At 45.1% G+C, this 19,857-nt stretch overlaps 1 protein-coding gene across 2 annotated transcripts in view; it reads left to right on the top strand.

The window, feature by feature from the left end:
• Usp4 (ubiquitin specific peptidase 4) overlaps positions 1-19,857 on the top strand; it is a 38,836-nt gene that overhangs the window by 6,080 nt on the left and 12,899 nt on the right. For both annotated transcript variants that reach the window (XM_036192687.1, XM_036192685.1), the window contains exons 3-13: positions 1,691-1,821; positions 3,456-3,582; positions 6,856-7,001; positions 7,131-7,192; positions 10,364-10,504; positions 11,445-11,562; positions 12,786-12,959; positions 15,713-15,871; positions 17,627-17,851; positions 18,929-19,012; positions 19,565-19,659. In XM_036192687.1, the coding sequence (XP_036048580.1) occupies positions 1,691-1,821; positions 3,456-3,582; positions 6,856-7,001; positions 7,131-7,192; positions 10,364-10,504; positions 11,445-11,562; positions 12,786-12,959; positions 15,713-15,871; positions 17,627-17,851; positions 18,929-19,012; positions 19,565-19,659 (1,462 nt within the window). The remainder of the gene's footprint in view (positions 1-1,690; positions 1,822-3,455; positions 3,583-6,855; positions 7,002-7,130; positions 7,193-10,363; positions 10,505-11,444; positions 11,563-12,785; positions 12,960-15,712; positions 15,872-17,626; positions 17,852-18,928; positions 19,013-19,564; positions 19,660-19,857) is intronic.

The raw sequence follows: 19,857 nt of genomic DNA on the forward strand, positions 1-19,857 counted from the left end.
CAGCCCTTTGTTGTTCAAGAAGGATCTTATGGATCTGAGGTTGGCTCAAATTTGTGATCTTCTTTGTCTGAAGTGATAGGATTACAGGAGTGTTCCACCCTCATGGGGTGGTTTATTTCCATTCTTAGATGTGGTCTCACTATGTAGACCAGGTTGGTCCTGCTTCTGCCTTTTCAGTGCTGAGATTAAAGCCATGCTCTGTGCTCTACTATACCTGGCCTAGTTTTTGTTGTTGTTGTTCTGTTTTTGTTTTTCAAAACAAGGCTTCTCTGTGTAGCCCTGGCTGTCCTGACACTCACTCTGTAGACCTTTCTGGCCTCGAACTCATAGAGATCTGCCTTTCAAATGGTAGGATTAAAGGCATGCACCACCACTGCCAGGCCTTTTGTTTTTGTTTTTGTTTTAATATATTTTATTTAATTTTTATGTGCACTTGTGTTTTTGCCATGGGTGTCGGGTCCCCTGAAACTGGAGTGACAGACAGGTGTGAGCTGCCAGGTGGGTGCTGGGAACTGAACTTGGGTTCTCTGGTAGAAGAGTCAGCACTCTTAACCCGAGCTATCTCTCCAGCCCTTTTTTGTGGGTTTTTATTTGTTTGTTTGTTTGTAGTTTTTGTTTGTCTTGTTTTTTTTTTTTTTGTTTGTTTGTTTTTTTTTTTTTTTTAGAGACAGGGTTTCTCTGTGTAGCTTTGTGCCTTTCCTGGAACTCACTCTGTAGCCCAGGCTGGCCTCGAACTCACAGAGATCCGCCTGCCTCTGCCTCCCAAGTACTGGGATTAAAGACGTGTGCTTCCACCCCTTGGATCTAACTCATGTACTTCTTGAGTCTACCTCCCAAATGCTCAGAAAGAGAATTCTATTTATTTGCTTGTTTATCTTGAGGTAGGGTCTTATTATATAACTTAGCTACATAGCAGTTATGTAGCCCAGTCTGTCCCGGAACTACCTACGTACCCCAAATAAATCTTGAAGTTACAGTCCTGATCCTGAGTTCTGCAATTACAGATGTGCACCATAATGCCTAGCTGAAAGGAAATTATTTGTTTTCTTGTTTGTTACTTCACAGCGGTAGTATGTGGCCCCTCCCATTCCCTCCCCCTCCTTTTCTTTCTGCCATGCTGGGGACTGAACTGAGGGCTCAGCATGATTGCTTGGTAACCCTCAGATCCTCATTTATTTGCTGTCTCATCAAATGTTTAGTGTGTAGATGATGTCTGAGTAAAGCACTATCAATAGGATTATTATTGTAAGTATTCATAATTAACCATTTTATTGTTTTTTTTTGTTTTATGGGTTTTTTTAGCTTACTTTCTTTCTAATTATAGAACAGATATAAGTGCCTCAAAAAAAATGTGACTAAGACTGGGCGGTGGTGGCACATACCTCTAATCCTAGCACCGGGGAGGCAGAGGCAGGCAGATCTCTGAGTTCGAGGCCAGCCTAGTCAACAAAGCGAGATCCAGGACAGGCACCAAACTACACAGAGAAACCCTGTCTTGAAAAAAACAAAACAAAACAAAACAAAACAAAAAATGTGACCAGGGATAAAGAATGGCCAGTGACAGAATTTTGGATTATTGTGCTTTCTCCTGTTGGGTCTTTTCTCATGAAAAATACCTAAGAATCTTGTAAAAATTAAAAATTCTGGGAAAAAGAAAGAAAAATGAGATATGTGCTAATTTCCTTTTCAGATCCTGAAAGTCAGACCTTGAAGGAACACTTAATTGATGAGCTGGACTATGTGTTGGTCCCAACTGAAGCCTGGAATAAATTGCTAAATTGGTATGGCTGTGTGGAAGGCCAGCAGCCCATTGTCAGAAAAGTGAGTACTTGAGTTCTTCCACCTGCTAGGTGTGTCTGTAATTTCTCCGAGTGCACTGACGTCTCTTGATTTCTTGAGAAGATAAATGTAGTTAAGTGACTGAAAGCAAGTATTGAGACTTTGTTTGCTTGCTTGCTTGTTTATTCATTCATTCATTCATTCATTCATTCATTCATTCATTCATTCATTATGTATACAGAAGAGGGCGCCAGATCTCATTACAGATGGTTGTGAGCCACCATGTGGTTGCTGGGAATTGAACTCAGGACCTCTGGAAGAGTAGTCAGTGCTCTTAACCTCTGAGCCATCTCTCCAGCCTTGTTTGGTTTTTTGAGACAGGGTTTTTCTGCATAGCCCTTGCTGTCCTGGAATTCGCTCTGTAGACCAGAGTGTCCTCAAACTCTGAGATTTTCTGCCTTTTCCTCCCAAGTGCTAAGATTAAAGACATCAGCACCGTATCTTGAGACCTTGTTTTTGTTTCCTGAGACAGGATCTCTGTGTAGCCTAGGCTGGCCTTTTTTTAACTGGTCATCTCCTCCCTCAAATCCTTGAGTGCTGGAACTCTGGCCTAAGAGACTATTTCTAGGTTGTTTCTAGTTCTCTTTAGGAAATAAAATGGTTGTGAGTAACTCAGGGTGTTACTAAGTGGTCTTCAAATACCAGAGCTGCCTGGTAGTTTAGGACGTCCATTAGTGTTTTTAGAGCACTTTATGGAACACTGTTCAGTTGGGTCATAAGGACATAAACTAATAAGTATTGCTGCTCTCTCTTTCTCCCAACATATGCTGAATGACTGTTCTAGCACTGAGCTATATCTCCAGCCCTTTTTCTCTTTGAGACAGGGTCTTACTAAGTTACCCAAGCTAACCTTGAACTCACTTGTAGCTCATGTTGGCCTTGAACTGTTTTCTTTGAGCCTCTTGGGTGTAGAGATTACAAATGTGAGCCACCATGCTTACCTAATAACTTTGGTATTTTTTTGTTTTTATCTTTTTTCGAGACAGGGTTTCCCTATGTAGCCTTAGCTTTCCTGGAACTCTCTCTGTAGCCCAGGCTGGCCTTGGAACTCAAGAGATCCGCCTGCCTCTGCCTCCCTCTTTTCCCTCTCCGTCTAAGGTCTTACGTCTGTGTTACAGCCTTTGTATAGACAAACCCTACAAGGCCAAAACAAGAATGTTTTCTTCAAAGTTGACCTTCTGAGACTTGCCTATAGGGTCTGGTGGTGTGTCTACACAGATCTCTGATTCTGTGAAGATGTACATGGCTCTTCATTGGGGGTGGGCGGAGGGAGGATTGTAATTCCTGGGATATATGCTGATGAATTAAATTTTTATTTTATTTTATTTTTTTGTTTATTTGAGACAGGGTTTCTCTGTATAGGTTTGTGTGTGTGTGTGTGTCTGTGTGTCTGTGTCTGACCTGGATCTCGATCTGTAGACCAGGCTGGCCTCGAACTCACAGAGATCCACCTGCCTCTTCCTCTGAGTGCTGGGATTACAGGCATGAGCCACCACCGCCTGAGAGGAAACTTTTTTAGAGGTTTTAGTCTTTTGCTGCTGCTGCTGCTGAGGCATGTGGCTTCCAAGACTGCCCAGTGTCACTCCCAGCTCGATTACCCTTGCCTCTTGTTTCAGGTTGTGGAGCATGGCCTGTTTGTCAAGCACTGCAAGGTGGAGGTGTATTTGCTGGAGTTGAAGCTCTGTGAGAACAGTGACCCCACCAATGTACTAAGTTGCCATTTTAGCAAAGCAGATACCATTGGTAAGCAGCTGGCCAGGGTTCTGGCTGTCTGGTGAGAGAACACGGGGTATTGTAATTGATGGGAGGGAAGCTGGGGTGCTCTCTCAAGGCTTGTTACCCAACTGGGGTTGTTAGTTCTGACTTGGAAATCTGAGAGAATTGTTGTGAAGAACCAGACCTGGAAACTGTTCTATAGAACAGGACTTGGGCCACCAGAGTAGCTCAAGCAGGCCTGAACTTGAACTTAGTATATAACCATGGATAACATTGTATTCCTGCCAGGCAGTGGAGGCTCATGCTTTTAATCCCGGCACTAGGGAGGCAGAGGCAGGTGGATCTCTGTGAGTTCGTGGCCAGCCTGGGCTACAGAGTGAGTTCCAGGAAAGGTGCAAAGCTACACAGAGAAACCTTCTCTCAAAAAACAAAAAAAAAAAAACCCATTTTATTCCTAATCTTCCTGTCTCCTTTTCCTGAAGTGCTGGTTTATATGATTCTAGGGATTGTATTTATGGTACATGCATGCTGGGAAATCATTTTACCTGCTGAGCCACATCACCAACCCAAACCCTTACGTTGTTAGAGACAGAAAACTATATGTATATAGTAAAAACATTACATGCAGTAGTCCTGAGTCTGAGCTATGCTGTTTCAGGCACTGTATTGGTCTGATACTGCATGGTCTGATCGTGTGTGTAAAGCAGAGTATGCATATTGTTTGTGTAGAAGTATGGCTGCAGTGATGTGGCACCTGAAGCACCTTGGATTCTTTACCTGTTTGATTTTCTTTCCCTTGAGATGGGGCTTATGTAAACTACGCTGGTCTCAACTCTTGTGACCCAGTCTAGCCTTGAGCTCCTGGTCCTCCTGCCTCTACTTCCTAAGTAGTCACCACCATACTCAGCCCTGGGTGTTAGGTTCTGAGTTCTGAGAAACCTTGTCTCGAAAAACCAAAAAAAGAAAAAGAAAATCAGGGCCTGGCGGTGGTGCACACCTTTAACCCCGGCACGAGGGAGGCAGAGGCAGGTGGATCTCTGTGAGTTCAAGCCCGGCCTGGTTTACAGAGTGAGACTCAGGACAGGCACAAAACTACGCAGAGAAACCCTGTCTCGAAAAACCAAAAGAAAAAAGAAGGAAAAAAAGAAAACCAAGTGTGTCTGTACTTTTAACCTCAGCACTGGGGGAGGTGAGACAAGCAGGCCGATCCCTGAAGCTCATTGGTCAGCAACTCCTGGTAAATCAATAAGGGAGAACCTGTCTCAAAAAATAAAAGATGGAAAGATACCTAAAGATGGCCTCTGGTCCCCACACGCACACCCCCCATACCCACACTTGTGTGCGTTTACCCACACTAATGAGTACATATACCACACACAGAAAACAACAGTGACTGGAGAGATGGCTCGGTGATTAAGGGTACTGATGCTCTTCCAGAGGACCAGGGTTCAGTTTCCAACATTTTAGTGTTTAATTCCTGTGAAGAGAAATCATGACCAAGGCAATTCTTATAAAGAAAGCATTTAATTGGGGGCTTGTTACAGTTTTAGAGGGTTAGTCTTAGTCCATGGTCGTCAGGGCAGAAAACAGACAAGCATGGTGCTGGGACAGTAGCTGAGTGAGCCAGAGAGAGCACAGCACTGGGCCTAGCATGGGCTTTTGAAACCAACCAGAGGTTCACCTTCTCCAACAAAGCCGTGCTTTCTAATTCTTCCCAAATGGTTCCATGAACTGATGCTGAGCATTCAAACAGGAGCCAAGGGAGCCATACTCATCCAGACCGCCACAACTCTTTTTTAATTATTAATTCCATAGTTCCACACCATCTTCTGGTCTCTTGAGGGTACTAGACATACATGATGTACATACATGCAGGCAAAAAAAAAAATCCATACACATAAAAATTAGTTAGTTAAAAAAACAACTTTCACATTTTCAGGGGAAAAAAATGGCAGGTGTTGTTTTGTGGTTTTTGTTTGTTTTTAGTGGAGCTGGCCCTCAATCTCAGGACCATTTATTAACACTGAACAGGCACTCTGCCACTGAACCACGTCCATAGTCTGTTTGTTTGAGGTGGAGTCCTGGGTAGCCTAGATGGCCTCAAACTCATGATCCTTCTGCATCAGTGTCTCCATTGCTAAATTATAGGTGATGTCACCATACCTGGCTAAGAGCCCAATTTTTTCGTAAAATTTTAATTAAAATTTGATTACATCCCTTCCCTTCCCTCTCCTTCCTCCAGCCCCTCCTGTATTCCCTTCCTCAAATCTCCTGTGGCCTCCCACTCCCTCTGAAATTGGTGGCCAGATGAACTCAGAAGGCCTCATTTTTTGTTTGTGCAATAATGATCATAGAGCTAGCTGTTTATCTTTTTGGGGGTAAGGGGATTGTTTCAAGACAGGGTCTCTCTGTGTTGTTATTGCTGTCCTGGAATTAGCTCTTTAAACCAAGCTGGCCAACTGGACAGCGGTGGTGCACGCCTTTAATCCCAGTGCTAGGGAGTCAGAGGCAGGCAGATCTCAGTGAGTTCAAGGCTGTCCTGGTCTACAAAGTGAGTCCCAGGATAGGCAGAAGTATTACACAGAGAAACCCTGTCTCAAAAAACCAACCAATCAAACAAACAAACAAAAAACCCAGACTGGGCTTGAACTTAGAGATCTGCCTTCTCCTGCCTCCCAAGTGCTGAGAAGAAAGGTGTGCACCAATACTATCCAGCTTTTTCTTGTCGTTTGTTTTTTTGAGACAGGATTTCTGTATGTAGCCCTGGCTGTCCTGGAACTCCCTTTATAGACCAGGCTGGCCTTGAACCCAGAAATTCTGTCTCTGCCTCCCGAGTGCTGGGATGAAAGGTGTGCACCAATACCATCCAGCTGTTGGTTTTCTAACTTTCTATGTTGCCTTTCTTTCTTCCTTTCTCCTCTTTCTTGTCTTTTTTCTTTTGTTTTGTTTTTGAATAGGTTTTCATACTAAAGTTCAGGTTGACCTAAAACTTTCTAGTAGCTTTGAACTTGTTCGAGCCTTCCACCTCAGTCTCCCAAGTGTTGGGATTATAGGCATGTGCCACTGAGGTCTATGTTACTGTGGTGCTGTAAAGACCTGCCTTATCAGAGAAGCATAGTGAGCTGCTGCTTACGAGATGATTGGTCTTAGGAGCACAAACGAGTTAAGGTCTGTGAACGTATTTGCTCTAGATCTTCCATTAACATCTGAGAAGGAAGCAGGGTGAAGATTGGTTTGCCTTGGCTGTCTTTAACTTTATCTCTGGAGACAGCCCTGAATGATGTTTTTGCCTGTTCCTAGCAACCATCGAGAAAGAGATGAGGAAGCTATTCAACATCCCTGCAGAGCGTGAAACTCGGCTTTGGAACAGATACATGAGCAACACCTACGAGCAGCTGAGCAAGCTAGACAACACTATCCAGGATGCTGGGCTGTACCAGGGTCAGGTAGGAGGGCCCAGGCCATGCCCAGGCAGGCAGCTCTGACCAGGGTGTATGTCAAGAAGTCTTACAGCAGTAAGCGTGTCCGAAGTGGGTGTGTTGCACTATGTTCATTTGGTTTCCCCTTTTGCTCAGGTGCTAGTAATTGAGCCCCAAAATGAAGATGGCACGTGGCCCAGGCAGACCCTGCAGTCAAAGTAAGTGTACCTTCTCCCCTGTGTCTGGGCTCACAGGGTCAGAGAAGGGAAGATGGAGAGGGTTGTTCTGAACTAGATGGAAAAGCAATTTCTCATCTAACTTGCATAGTGTTTGAAGTGCCAGCCTTTGGTAAGTAGCTTGCTTGATCTAGTGTGAGAGAGATAAGGACAGGAGGTGGTGGGGAGAAGGTCAGAGCTGATATGGCTACTTTCCAAAGTGACTTGTGTTTGTTAAGCTCCTTTACTTCTCTGCTTGTGGTTTAGAGGCTCTGAGAGAGGAAGAGGCAGGTTAAGATGAGGTCTTGTATGTCTTTTGGGTTTTTTTTTTTTTTTTTTTTTTTTGAGCTGAGGATCGAACCCAGGGCCTTGTGCTTGCTAGGCCAGTGCTCTACCACTGAGCTAAATCCCCAACCCGAGGTCTTGTATGTCTTAAGGATGATGTCTTGCTCCCACTTGCCTCTGCTCTGTGGCCTGCTCAGCTACTAAATGTGGATTCCATCAGGAGCTAGGTGGAATTGCGTACACCCTTAGAAGTTTGCACAAAGAAGTGATAGAGCTTCTCTGTGATGTCGTGCAGGGAAGTAACATTACTATGTCCTTATCCGATGACACAGATAGATCCAGGTGTTGTGACATGCCTGTAATCTCAGCCTATGAGAACATTGGAGGGAGGAGGAGGAAGGAGTTCAAGGTCATCCTCTGGTACATAGTGAATTCTAGGCTAACCTGGTCTATGAGACTGTGAGGTTGTGTCTACAAAAACAGATGAACAAAAGAATCCTGTGGCTGGGGTGATGGCTCAGCAAGGACACTGCTTGCCATGCAAGCATGAAAGAGCAGAGCTCACATTCCCAGAACCCACCTGTGCGGGGTGGGTATTGTAGCCTGCCCATAATCCTCATGCACAGGAGATGGAGACAGGCAGTCTCTGGAGCAAGCTGAGTAGCCAGACTAGACAACATGGTGAGCTCTGGGTTCAGTGAGAGACTTTGCCTCAGTATGTAAGGTGAAGAGCAATCAAGGAAGATACCTAATGTCAACCTCAGCTTCCACACATACGAATGCACATATGTATGTTTCCCACACATACACGCCATATATGCATATGCAAAAGAAAAGCTGAAAATAGAACCCTGTTGCCACAAAATGCCCATCTCCTATCACGAGAACAGATGAATATGTTTTGCAGATGTGATTAAATTAATAATGTTGAAATTGGGAGACTTCAGGTGGACCCAGTGTAACCACAAGGCTCCTTGCATGTAAGTGAAAGGGAGGCTGGAGAGTCAGTGGTGTGAGATCAGAAGCAGAGGGAAAGTGTGAAGTAGGAGAAAAGCATCTCTACAGAGGACTATAACTTGGACACCTTGACTTTATTCACTTTTTTTTTTTTGAGCTGAGGATCGAACCCAGGGCCTTGCGCTTGGTAGGCAAGCGCTCTACCACTGAGCTAAATCCCCAACCCAACACCTTGACTTTAACTCAGAACTCCTTTGGACTTTTTCATTCATTCATTCATTCATTTTGGTTTTTTGAGACAGGGTTTCTCTTTGTAATAGCACTGGCTGTCCTGGAACTCACTCTGTAGACTAGGCTGGCCTCAAACTCACAGAGATCCGCCTGCCTCTGCCTCCCGAGTGCTGGGATTAAAGGCGTGCGCCACCACTCCTGGCTTAATTATGTGTTTTATGTGTGTGGGCATTTTGCTTGTATGTCTGTCTGTAGTTTATGTGTGTGCCTGGTGCCAGTGGATGCTAGAAGAGGAAGTTGGATTCTCTGGGACTGGAGTTACAGGTGGTTGTGATCTCCATGTGGATGCTGGGAACCTGGGTCCTTTACAAAAGCAACAAGCACTCTTAATCCTCTCTCTGGACCATCTCTCCAGTCCCTTCTTTAGACTTTTAACTTCCAGTAATTTCATGATAATACACATTTGTGTTGTCTTGAAAGCCCTTGAGTTTGTAGAAATTTATGACAGCCGCAGTAGGGAAACAAACAGAAAAGTTCAGAGTACACAGCTCCCTACATAACCCAAAGTGCTACAGAACATAGGGAAGCTGACCCCTAAACTCAGCCTCTGGATCAACTCCTTTGGGGTCAACTTGAAGAACTGTATCTTTAGATTGGGGCATTAGGAGGGTGAGAACCTCTGCTCTAGGGAAACCCTCCAGGTGGTTGGCTTGCGGCCTGTGAAGTACAGTTGGTAACTCAGCAGAGGCGGGTGACTGTCCTGGTCTTTAGGCTGCTTTACTTGTATCTCCCTTTCTTAGCTTCTCCCTATCCTTCCCACTCTGAAGCCTAAATTTCCATTAAGGGAGATAGGGAAGAGCAGAGCCTCTTTACGATCCCATGAAGGTTAGAGTCTCTTACTAAGGTGTGGTTGGTCTAGAGTAAGCATAGAATGGTATTCCTGAGGCACTTTCCTTTTCTTGATCTCCAGGGCAGTGTCATGTAATGTACATGAGGATACAGCCTCATGTACAACATTAATTACATGACAGTAATGCTGTACATGAGATGTAAAGTAGACAGTGTGTGGGGTCAGGAAATGAGATCAGTAAGAAAAGCACATGTGCTCACTGATTTATAAACAATATAGACAAAATTCAGGGAGGAATTATCAAGTCCTAGGGTTTGGGGTAGGTCAGATTTAACCTGCTGAACTATCACTCTGGCCCTTGAGGGCACAGGGGGAGAAAGTATGTGTGTGTGTGTCACATGTATAAATAAATGCAGGCATAAATGTGCCAGAGCATGCTTGTGGAAGTCAGAGATCAATTTCAGATACCAGTCCTTGCCTTCCACCTACTTTGAGACAGGCATCTCTTCTTGTTTGCTGCTGCTGCCTACTCTGGCCTAGTTAATCTGAGCCTGGCTCACAAGTTCCTGGCAGTTCTCTATTTCCACTTTTAATTCCCAGTAGTGTGAAGACAGGGTTTTGTAGTCTAAGTAACTGAGAATGGAGACTGCTACCCACCCCCCCTTTCTTTCTGTGTAGAATAGACTGGCCTCAAGCTCACCCTCCTGCCTCAGCTTTCTGAGTTCTGGGGATCCAGGCATGAGGCGTGATGCTCACCTAAGCATGTTTGTTTATTGAGAAGAAACCTAAGGCATTGAATGGGGCCTGGACTCTGCAACAAGTCAGTGGTATTGTTTTTGCTTCTCTCCCAGATCAAGCACTGCACCTAGCAGGAACTTTACTACCTCTCCAAAACCCGCTGCAAGTCCTTACTCCTCGGTGTCTGCCTCTCTCATTGCAAATGGTGATAGCACCAACACCTCTGGGATGCACAGCTCCGCTGTCGGCAGGGGGTAAGAACAGGCCCTTTTACTTGGCTTTTTCCCTATAAGTGAGGAATGCTCTTCTGCTGCTACAGAGATAAACGTTGTGGGATTAGAGCTTCCTGGGCGAACGTGCTGCATGTGCTTTCCACTCCGTTTCCTACCTGCAGGAAAGCCTGCCTCCTAGCTCTGACTTTGCTTACTTGTCCTTTGTCTCTGGTCCTTTGCCTCCAGTCCAAGCTAGGGTAATCTCCAGGGCAGGGCAGCTGCTGTAGGGAGATCACAGCATTTGGGAAGGGCTGGGCGAATGGCAGCTGTAAAGGGGCAGCTGTCCGTTCTGGCAGAACCCTTTCTCCTCTTGCAGCTGGGTTCCTTTCTCCATACATCTTAGCAGCATCCGCCTCACAGCATAGGCAGGGGGAAGTGAGAAAAGAAAGAGTGGGGACATCAGGTCCGTTCAAGGCTGGTGTGGCCTAGTGGATAGTGGCACATGTAAGCCCTTGATCTTGGTACCCAAAATAGTCTTTCCTGAAATCATCTGATAACCTCTTAGAATGATATAAAATTAGTCATCAAAATCTAAAAGAAGACACGGGCAGTGGTGGCGCACACCTTTAATCCCAGCACTCAGGAGACAGAGGCAGGTGGATTTCTGTGAGTTTGAGGCCAGCCTGGTCCACAGAGTGAGATCCAGGAAAGGCACAAAGCTACACAGGGAAACCCTGTCTTGAAAAAACCAAAAAAAAAAAAAAAAAAAAGTGAAAGAAGAAAATTCAGATAGCATTTCTCTCTGTACTTACTGCCTGCTAGCATGTCCAGCAGAGGTGGAGGACCAGAGGAGGTAGGGAGCATTTCCAAAATGAGATTGCAACCAGGCACAAGTTGTAGAGGCCCAGGCAGAGCTCCAAAAGTCATCCTCAGCATACGTACAGCACTTGCTTTTATTCCTGATGCGGGTTGTGTTTTTCAGTGGATCTGGCTTCTCTGCTTCGTATAATTGCCAGGAGCCCCCATCACCTCATACACAACCTGGCCTCTGTGGACTTGGAAACCTGGGGAACACCTGCTTCATGAACTCTGCTTTGCAGGTAGAGGGGAAAGTTGCCAACTAAATAAAACTGAGGGTGGGAGCTTAAGTGAAGAGTGGGTCTTGTCTTAGGCCACACCCCAGTTCACCTCCTTTTACAAGTCTCTGCCAGGACGCCTCCTAGCTTGTGCAGAATGGCTTCTTCAGTGTTTGTCCTTCTAACACTGTTGTTTGCTTAGTTGTTTGGTGTTGTGTTTCTGAGACATGGATTTTTATCTTCTCTAAAAAGGAAAAAGGAAAAGACTAGGGATGTAACCCAATGATAGAGGTCTTGCCTACCTTCCTTAGTGCTGGGTTAAACCCTAGCCACACACACACACAAAACCCACTGTGTTAGCACAGTGGCTTATAACTGTGATTCCAGGACTCAGGAAGATGGCAAGTTCAGGGCCTAGGCTAGAGAGGGAGGTCTTACTTCAAAATCTTTCTTTATTCGTTCGTCAAGCATTTATTGGGTAGGTACTATGTAATAGCATTGTGATGGACACAGGCTGCAAGGGATTAAGAGTCCAACTGCAGCCGTTGGGCAGTGAGTGGCACATAACTTTGATCCCAGCACTCGGGAGGCAAAGGCAGGCAGATCTCTGTGAGTTCAAGGCCAGCCTGATCTACAGAGTGAGATCTAGGACAGGCACCAAAGCTACACAGAGAAACCCTATCTTGAAAAACAAACAAACAAAAAACCCAAAACAAAATAAACAACAACAAAAAACAAGAGTCCAGCTACAAAAGTAGGAGATCATGGTCTCTAAGAATGCTCTCAGTTGCTGGGCAGTGGTGGCTCAGGCCTGTAATCCCAGCACTCAGGAGGCAGAGGCTGAGGATCTCTATAAGTTTGAGGCCAGCCTGGTCTACAGAGCAAGTTCCAGAACAGCCAAGGCTACACAGAGAAACCCTGTCTCTCCGAAAAAACAGCAACAACACCACAAAGCAGCTGCAAGTTCAGGACTTCCAGGGCACTCTCAGTTTTGATAATTTGCTAGAAGGACTTAGGAATTTCCTTAAAGCTGTCGTAGTTTTCCATGATGATGGTTTGTTTGAGGAAAGGATAAAGTTAGCCAAGGGAAAAGCAGATAGAATGTCCAGGAGAGTTCCAAATGCAGAGCTCTGTATGAGTATATATACCTGCAATCCAAGGATGTTTCAAGCAAAAAGAACTTGGTTTGTCTTTTCTGTCTTCTTGCTGTCTGGAAGAGTTGTAAGCTCTGATTTTGTCCTTTTCAGTGCCTGAGTAATACCGCTCCGCTGACTGAGTACTTTCTCAAAGATGAGTATGAAGCCGAGATCAACAGAGACAACCCTCTGGGGATGAAAGGGGAGATTGCAGAGGCCTATGCGGAGCTCATCAAGCAGATGTGGTCTGGAAGGGACACTCATGTGGCACCTCGAATGTTCAAAGTAGGTTGAGGTCTATTATCCTTTTTCCTCAAAAGAAAAGATGGTTTTTACGTTCTGTGTGCATGTGTATACTCTGATGCGCATGTGTACACGTATATACACCATAACACAAGTGTAGGAGATAGAGGACAACTTACAGGAAATGGTTCTCTCTACCATGTAGATCCTGAGGATCAAACTCAGATAGTCAGGCTTGGTGGCAAGCATCTTGATCTGCTGAATCTGCCTGTTAGATTCCCTTGTCTTTTTTTTTTTTTTTTTTTTTTCCTGGTTTTTCAAGACAGGGGTTCTCTGTGTAACTTTGTGCCTTTCCTAGAACTCACTTGGTAGCCCAGGCTGGCCTTGAACTCACAGAGATCCGCCTGGCTCTGCCTCCCGAGTGCTGGGATCAAAGGCATGCGCCACCACCGCCCTGCTTTTTAAAGATTTATTTATTATGTATTATGCCTACATGCCAGAAGAGGGTACCAGATGTCATTACAGATGGTTGTGAGCCACCATGTGGCTGCTAGGAATTGAACTCAGAACCTCCTCAAGAGCAAGCATCATTCTTAACCCCTGAGCCATCTCTCCAGCTGATTTTTTTTTTTTTTTTTTTGAAGTTCTTCAAGACAGGGTGTCTCTCTGTAGCCTTGACTGTGCTGGTACTTGCTCTATAGACCAGGCCAGCCGTTTTCAAACTTACAGAGATCATCATACATTAAAAAAAAAAAAAGCAGCAACAGCTTCTTAGAAATTAAAAAAAAAAAAAAAAAAAAAAAAAAGCAACAACAACTGGGCGGTGGTGGCGCACACCTTTAATCCCAGCATTTAGGAGGCAGAGGCAGTAGGATCTTGCAGTAGAGGTCAGCCTGCTCTACAGAGTGAGTTCCAGGACAGCCAGGGCCATACAGAAAAACCCTGTCAAAAACAAAACAAACAAACTAAAAAGTAGAATCTAAGACTCGAAGTTCATGTCATTAGCCCCTTTTTTTCTGTCATTCAGAGCTCTACTTTTTTTTTCTCTCGAGACAGGGTTTCTCTGTAGTTGTGGTGCCACGAACTCTCAGAGATCCGCCTGGCTTTAGCTCCTAAGTGCTGGGATTAAAGGCCTGTGCACCACTGCTCAGCCAGAGCTGTGGTTTTTATTTGTTTTGTTAACTTTGGATTTTTTTCAATTGTTTTAAGACAGGGATGGAGAGGCATGGTTCAGTCTCACTGTGTAGCCCTGGCTATCCTGGAACTCATTATACAGCCTGGGATGTCCTCAAACTCATAATTCAGCTGCTTTTAACTCCCAAGTACATGCCACCAGGCCTGTCTCAGTACTGTGGGGTTTTTTGTTTGTTTCTTTTGGGGGGGGGTGGCTTAAGACAGTTTTTCTGTGTAGCCTTGGCTGTCCTGGAACTCACTCTGTAGCCCAGGCTGGCCTTGAACTCACAGAGATTCACCTGCCTCTGCCTCCCGAGTGCTGGGATTACAGGCGTGCGCCACCACCGCCCAGCTCTGTTTGTTTCTTTAAGTCAGAATTTCTCTGAGTAACAGTCCTGGCTGTCCTGGAACTTGCTTTGTAGACTCCAGGCTGGTCTCCAACTCCCAGAGATCTGCCTGCCTCTGCCTCCTGAGTGCTGGCACTAAAGGCATATGCCACAGTGCCTGGTCAATGAAAGGCAATCTTTATTCAGATCTTTTCCCTCAGCAAGGAAATCTCAAGTGGTTAGTTAATATTGAAGACTCTCTTTCATCTTCTTGGTCACGTTAATCCCTGAGAAATCCAAGTAAATTACTGTTTCTATACTAATTCATAAAAAAATACTAGCATTGGATGGCAGCACACTGGGTTCATGCCAATGAGAACAATTTACAGATAGCATTTTGGGCTAGTGTAGTGCTTCTTCACTTTACTGATGAGTGTGGTTGATATCTGCACTGTCTGGTAGTAGCCATGGCGCTGGTGCTGCTGAGCACTGGTATTGTGCTTAGTATGATCAAGAATCTGAGCTTGCGGGGCAGAAGAAATGGATTAGCAGCTAAGAGAACAGGCTACTCTTCTAGAGGATCTAGATTTGATTCCTGCACCTATATAGTGGCTCACAACCATTTGTAACTCCAGTTCTGGTGGATCCAAAGCCGCCTTCTTGTCTACACAGATACCACATAGACACACTGCACAAAAAACATACAGGCAAAACATCCTTACACATGAAGTAATAATTTTAAAAAAGAATCTCAATTTTAAATTGTGTTTAACTTTTTGGTTGGTGCTAGGAATTTAACCCAGAGCTTTGTGCAAGCAAATCGAATACAGTTGAGCTATATCCTCGCTCCTCTGTTTATTTTCAACTTACTTAAATTTAGATAACCTCTCAGTTAGTGGCTAAGGTATTAGACAACACAGATGCAGAACAAAGCCTGTCCAATTTGAGGCTGCATCATAGTCTCTGGGCAGGCTTAGTACAGGAGGCTATGGGCCCAGCCCTGGAGTCTGGTTGGGCCTCAGTGAGGCCTTGGAATTGTTTCTGATAAGCTCCCAAGTGCTGCTGCTGCTGCTGCTGACAAGGAACTAAGGTGGGTTTTTGTTTTTTTTTCTTTTCGAGACAGGGTTTCTCTGTGTATCATTGGAGCCTGTCCTGGATCTCGCTCTGTAGACCAGGCTGGCCTCGAACTCAGAGATCCTCCTGCCTCTGCCACACGAGTGCCGGGATTACAGGTGTGCGCCACCACGGCCCTGCTCCTTCTTTATTATACTCCTGATAGAGTTGCTTTTGTTGTAGACGCAAGTGGGACGTTTCGCCCCTCAGTTTTCTGGCTACCAACAACAAGACTCTCAGGAACTGTTAGCCTTTATTCTAGACGGATTGCATGAAGACCTGAACCGAGTAAAGAAGAAGCCCTACCTGGAGCCAAAGGATGCCAACGGACGACCAGATGCGGTATGATACTGAAGCTGTCTGCACAGTGTCCCAAAGAGATTGCCTTCTATTGGCAGCATGGGAGCTGTCTTCTGGTGTTGGTTAGTGTGAGGGCCCTGGTTGCTTCTCACTATTACTCATGACAGGGATGCGTTCTTAGTCAGAAAGGAGCTAACTGCTGTTGCCTTTTTCCTTTCTTTCTTTCCCAGTGCTCAGAGCCTTCTGAGTACTAGTAGTACACCACTGAGCTCCAGCCCAGCCCTGCTCTGTTACTCCTGACACTTCTTGTGGGTTTCTTCAAGTTAGCTCCTTGTTTAGTATTTATTGCATTTGCTAGCCAGGAACTAAAGAGCTCTAAAAACTTTAAGTGTTGACTGTGTGCTCTTTACAGTTCATCCAGGATATTTACTTGTGGTGCTGGGGCACTGGTGATGAGACCTCCACCTTCACTCCTATTGGGCAAGTGCTAGATCTCATTGTGTCTGGGCTGCCATCAGACTGTGTAGCTGAGTGTAGCCTAGAAATTTTGAGTCTTTTGCCTCCAGAGTACTAAACTAGCCTCTTCTCTCCTTGATTATTAAAATATCTCATTAAGACTAAATTTAGAGCTGGGAGGTGGTGGCCCACACTTTCAATCCCAGTAAATGGAGGCAGAGGCAGGTGGATCTCTGTGACTTTGAGGCTAGACTGGTCTACAGAACGAGTTCCAGGACAGGGATATATAGAGAAACCCTGCCTTAGGGAAGGAAAAAAACCCTAAATTTAGGACATACATATTTGTTGCCTTGATTTTTCTGGTATGTGAAAGGGGAATTTATTTTAGAGACCCTGTGGCATTAAATTAATTGATATAAATACTTTAAAATAGCATGCAAATCTTAACTAAAAAGCCAGGAGTTAGCTAAAAATCTGGGCCACGGGGCTGGAGAGATGGCTCAGAGGTTAAGAGCACCGACTGCTCTTCTAGAGGTCCTGAGTTCAATTCCCAGCAACTGCATGGTGGCTCACAACCACCATGTGCCCTCTTCTGGCATGCAGGGACACATGGAGGCAGAGCACTGTATGCATAATAAATAAATATTAAAAAAAAAAAAAAGAAAAGAAAAAGAAAATACCTTTAAAAAAAAAAAATCTGGGCCAGGCATTGGTGGCACACACCTTTAATCCTAGCACTCAGGAGGCAGAGGCAGGCGGATCTCTGTGAGTTCGAGGCCAGCCTGGTCTACAAAGTAATTTCCAGGAAAGATGCAAAGCTACACATAGAAACCCTGTCTTGAAAAAACCATAGAATAAATAGATAGATAGATAGATAAAATTAAATAAAAATAAATAAATAAAAATCTGATTCTAGCACTCAGGAGGCAGAGGCAGGTGAACTTCTGAATTCAAGGCTAGCCTGGTCTACAGAGTGAGTTCCAGGACAGCCAGCGCTATGTTACACAGAAAAACCCTGTCTCCAAAACCAAAACCAAAAAAATCTCTTCTAAGGGCCTTTAGGTTATTAAAAACACAAAAGGATTGGTCTATCCCCAATTGGATCTATGTGTCTATGGTGCTCTCAGGATCCCTTATTCTCTGTAGATTCTCTGTTGGCATCGTAGGTTTGGTTGTGGGTACAGAGCTGGCCTGTGGTGGGAGTATGGTACACTAAACGCTCTTGGCAGCTCATGGTCCCCATTTTAGTCCAGCTCAGTGCTTGTTATGAAGCATTGTGGGTGCAGGGGGAAAGGACAGATGTTGAGAATCTCCTACTTGTTCCTTCTTTTTTTTATCTAGGTGGTAGCAAAGGAAGCCTGGGAAAATCATAGGCTGAGGAATGATTCTGTGATTGTGGACACTTTCCATGGCCTTTTCAAATCTACTTTGGTTTGCCCAGAATGCGCTAAAGTTTCGGTGACTTTTGACCCGTTTTGCTATTTAACTCTCCCACTGCCTTTGAAGAAGGATCGAGTTATGGAGGTCTTCCTGGTCCCTGCTGACCCTCAGTGCAGACCCATTCAGGTAACAGAATCCTTACCTTCACAGTACCACTTGCTGAGTAGACTCTAGTCCCTGATGGACTGCTTTCTATCTGCTGCGTGGGAAACTCCACTGACTGTCCTTGGGACCCCTTGGCCATAGTCGGTGTGCACCTTTGTCCTCCATCAGACCTTTGTAAGCTCATTTCAGGACCTGTTGTGAAAGTCACTTTCTCATCATTCCATTCATGCAACTGGAGTAACCTGGTTTACCTGTTAAATGGTCCTTGAATGTTGGGAGCTTGTAGCAGAGTTTCCTTAAGTTTGTCTTTAAATCAGGTAGGAGAGCAAGCCAGATGAGAGGTGGGGGCAGTGTTGGCATGTCCGCTTCTGTTGGTGGCTGTTAGTGTCATTTGTCCCCTAGTCTTCAGGACCTTTTTCTTTTTCTTTAATTTCTAAACAAAAGTGATACCTGCTGGGTGTGATGGCACATACATTTCCTTCTGGCACTGAAGGGATGCAGGGGCAGTTAGAAAAGATCTCTGAAGTTGAAGCCAGCTTGGTCTGTGTAATGAATGCCAGGCCAGCCAGGGATACACAGTGAGACTCCTGTCTCAAAAAGAAAAAGAAGGGCTGGAGAGATGGCTCAGAGGTTAAGAGCACTGACTACTCTTCCAGAGGTCCTGAGTTCAATTCCCAGCACCCACATGGTGGCTCACAACCATCTGTAATAAGATCTGATACCCTCTTCTGGCCTGCAGTCATACATGCTGCATACATAATAAATAAATAAATCTTTTTAAAAAAAAGAAAGAAAAAGGTGATACATAGTATCAAATGGCAACTTATATATGTTTTTAGCAATTCTTTAAAGGAAATAGTGACCTAATCCAAAAAATAAAGCATAAACAAAAACAGTATTTGGATGGAAAGAGGTTGCCGCCTGTGTGTTGCAGCTTTGCCAACACCCAAGACTGGGCTCTGTCAGCTGTTCCCGTGACTTGTCTGGGCCATACTCTGCCTCTGGAAGAGCCCTTATGCCCCATGATGTGTGCTTCCCCCAGGCCATTTCCTGTCTCTTCGGAGGACTCCTGTCACCTTGACTGTTTCTCCTTTGCAGTACCGTGTGACCGTGCCATTGATGGGGGCCATTTCCGACCTGTGTGACGCACTCTCCAAGCTGTGTGGCATCGCTGCAGAGAATGTGAGTAGGTGCCGTTAGTGGCCTTACCGTGGCTACATCACTGTCTGGCCTTTCCAAGTTTACTTTCAAGCTTTTAGTCACTTCCGAAAGGTTGTTATTATTGGACAGCACAAATGTGACCATTGGTGTGCATCTCGGGTACCTCATGGCTCCTGGCCTTGACCATTATCCCTTCCAGCACAGGGAAACACCATTTTTCCTCCATTGCAATGATGTTAACCATTGTCAGAGGGACGAGAGTAGGGCTCTGCTTCCATCCTTGTGTGCTGTGTGGGATGTGGAGATTGGCTCTGGAAAGCCTCTGGGGTTTCTAGACAATGACCAGTCTCTGATCAGCACTCACTCCTCACCATTCCTACCACTTGAGGGCAGATGTTAGCAGCATGCCACTGCTGCTGACGGCCATGTTACTACTTCCTTTCAGGCCTGGTCCTAGCCTTGGGACTACTCCCATGGTGGTTCTCCAGACAATACTACAGCATGGTGTTTCTAGGTTTGAGTCAGTGAGGAGGGGCTCTGTGAGTCATTCTGTCACGTTTCTGTGCTCTTTAGATGGTGGTCACAGACGTGTATAATCACCGGTTCCATAAGGTTTTCCAAATGGATGAAGGTTTAAGCCACATCATGCCTCGAGATGACATTTTTGTGTAAGTACTTAGCAGTTCCTGATATACAACCATAGGAATCATTATAGAGGCTTTGCCTTGTCTGTGTTTCCAGGGCTGACATCGGTGCTCCTAGTACCTGGCCAAGGGAAGTGTGTGTTCAGGAAACCAAGCAGCTGTCAGTACTAAGAACCTTCTGCCCCCACAGAGCCCTGCATAGATACAGCTTTGGTCAGTAGT

This window comes from Onychomys torridus, chromosome 7 (genome assembly GCF_903995425.1).
Source record: "Onychomys torridus chromosome 7, mOncTor1.1, whole genome shotgun sequence".
In the NCBI taxonomy this organism is placed as follows: Eukaryota; Metazoa; Chordata; class Mammalia; order Rodentia; family Cricetidae; genus Onychomys; species Onychomys torridus.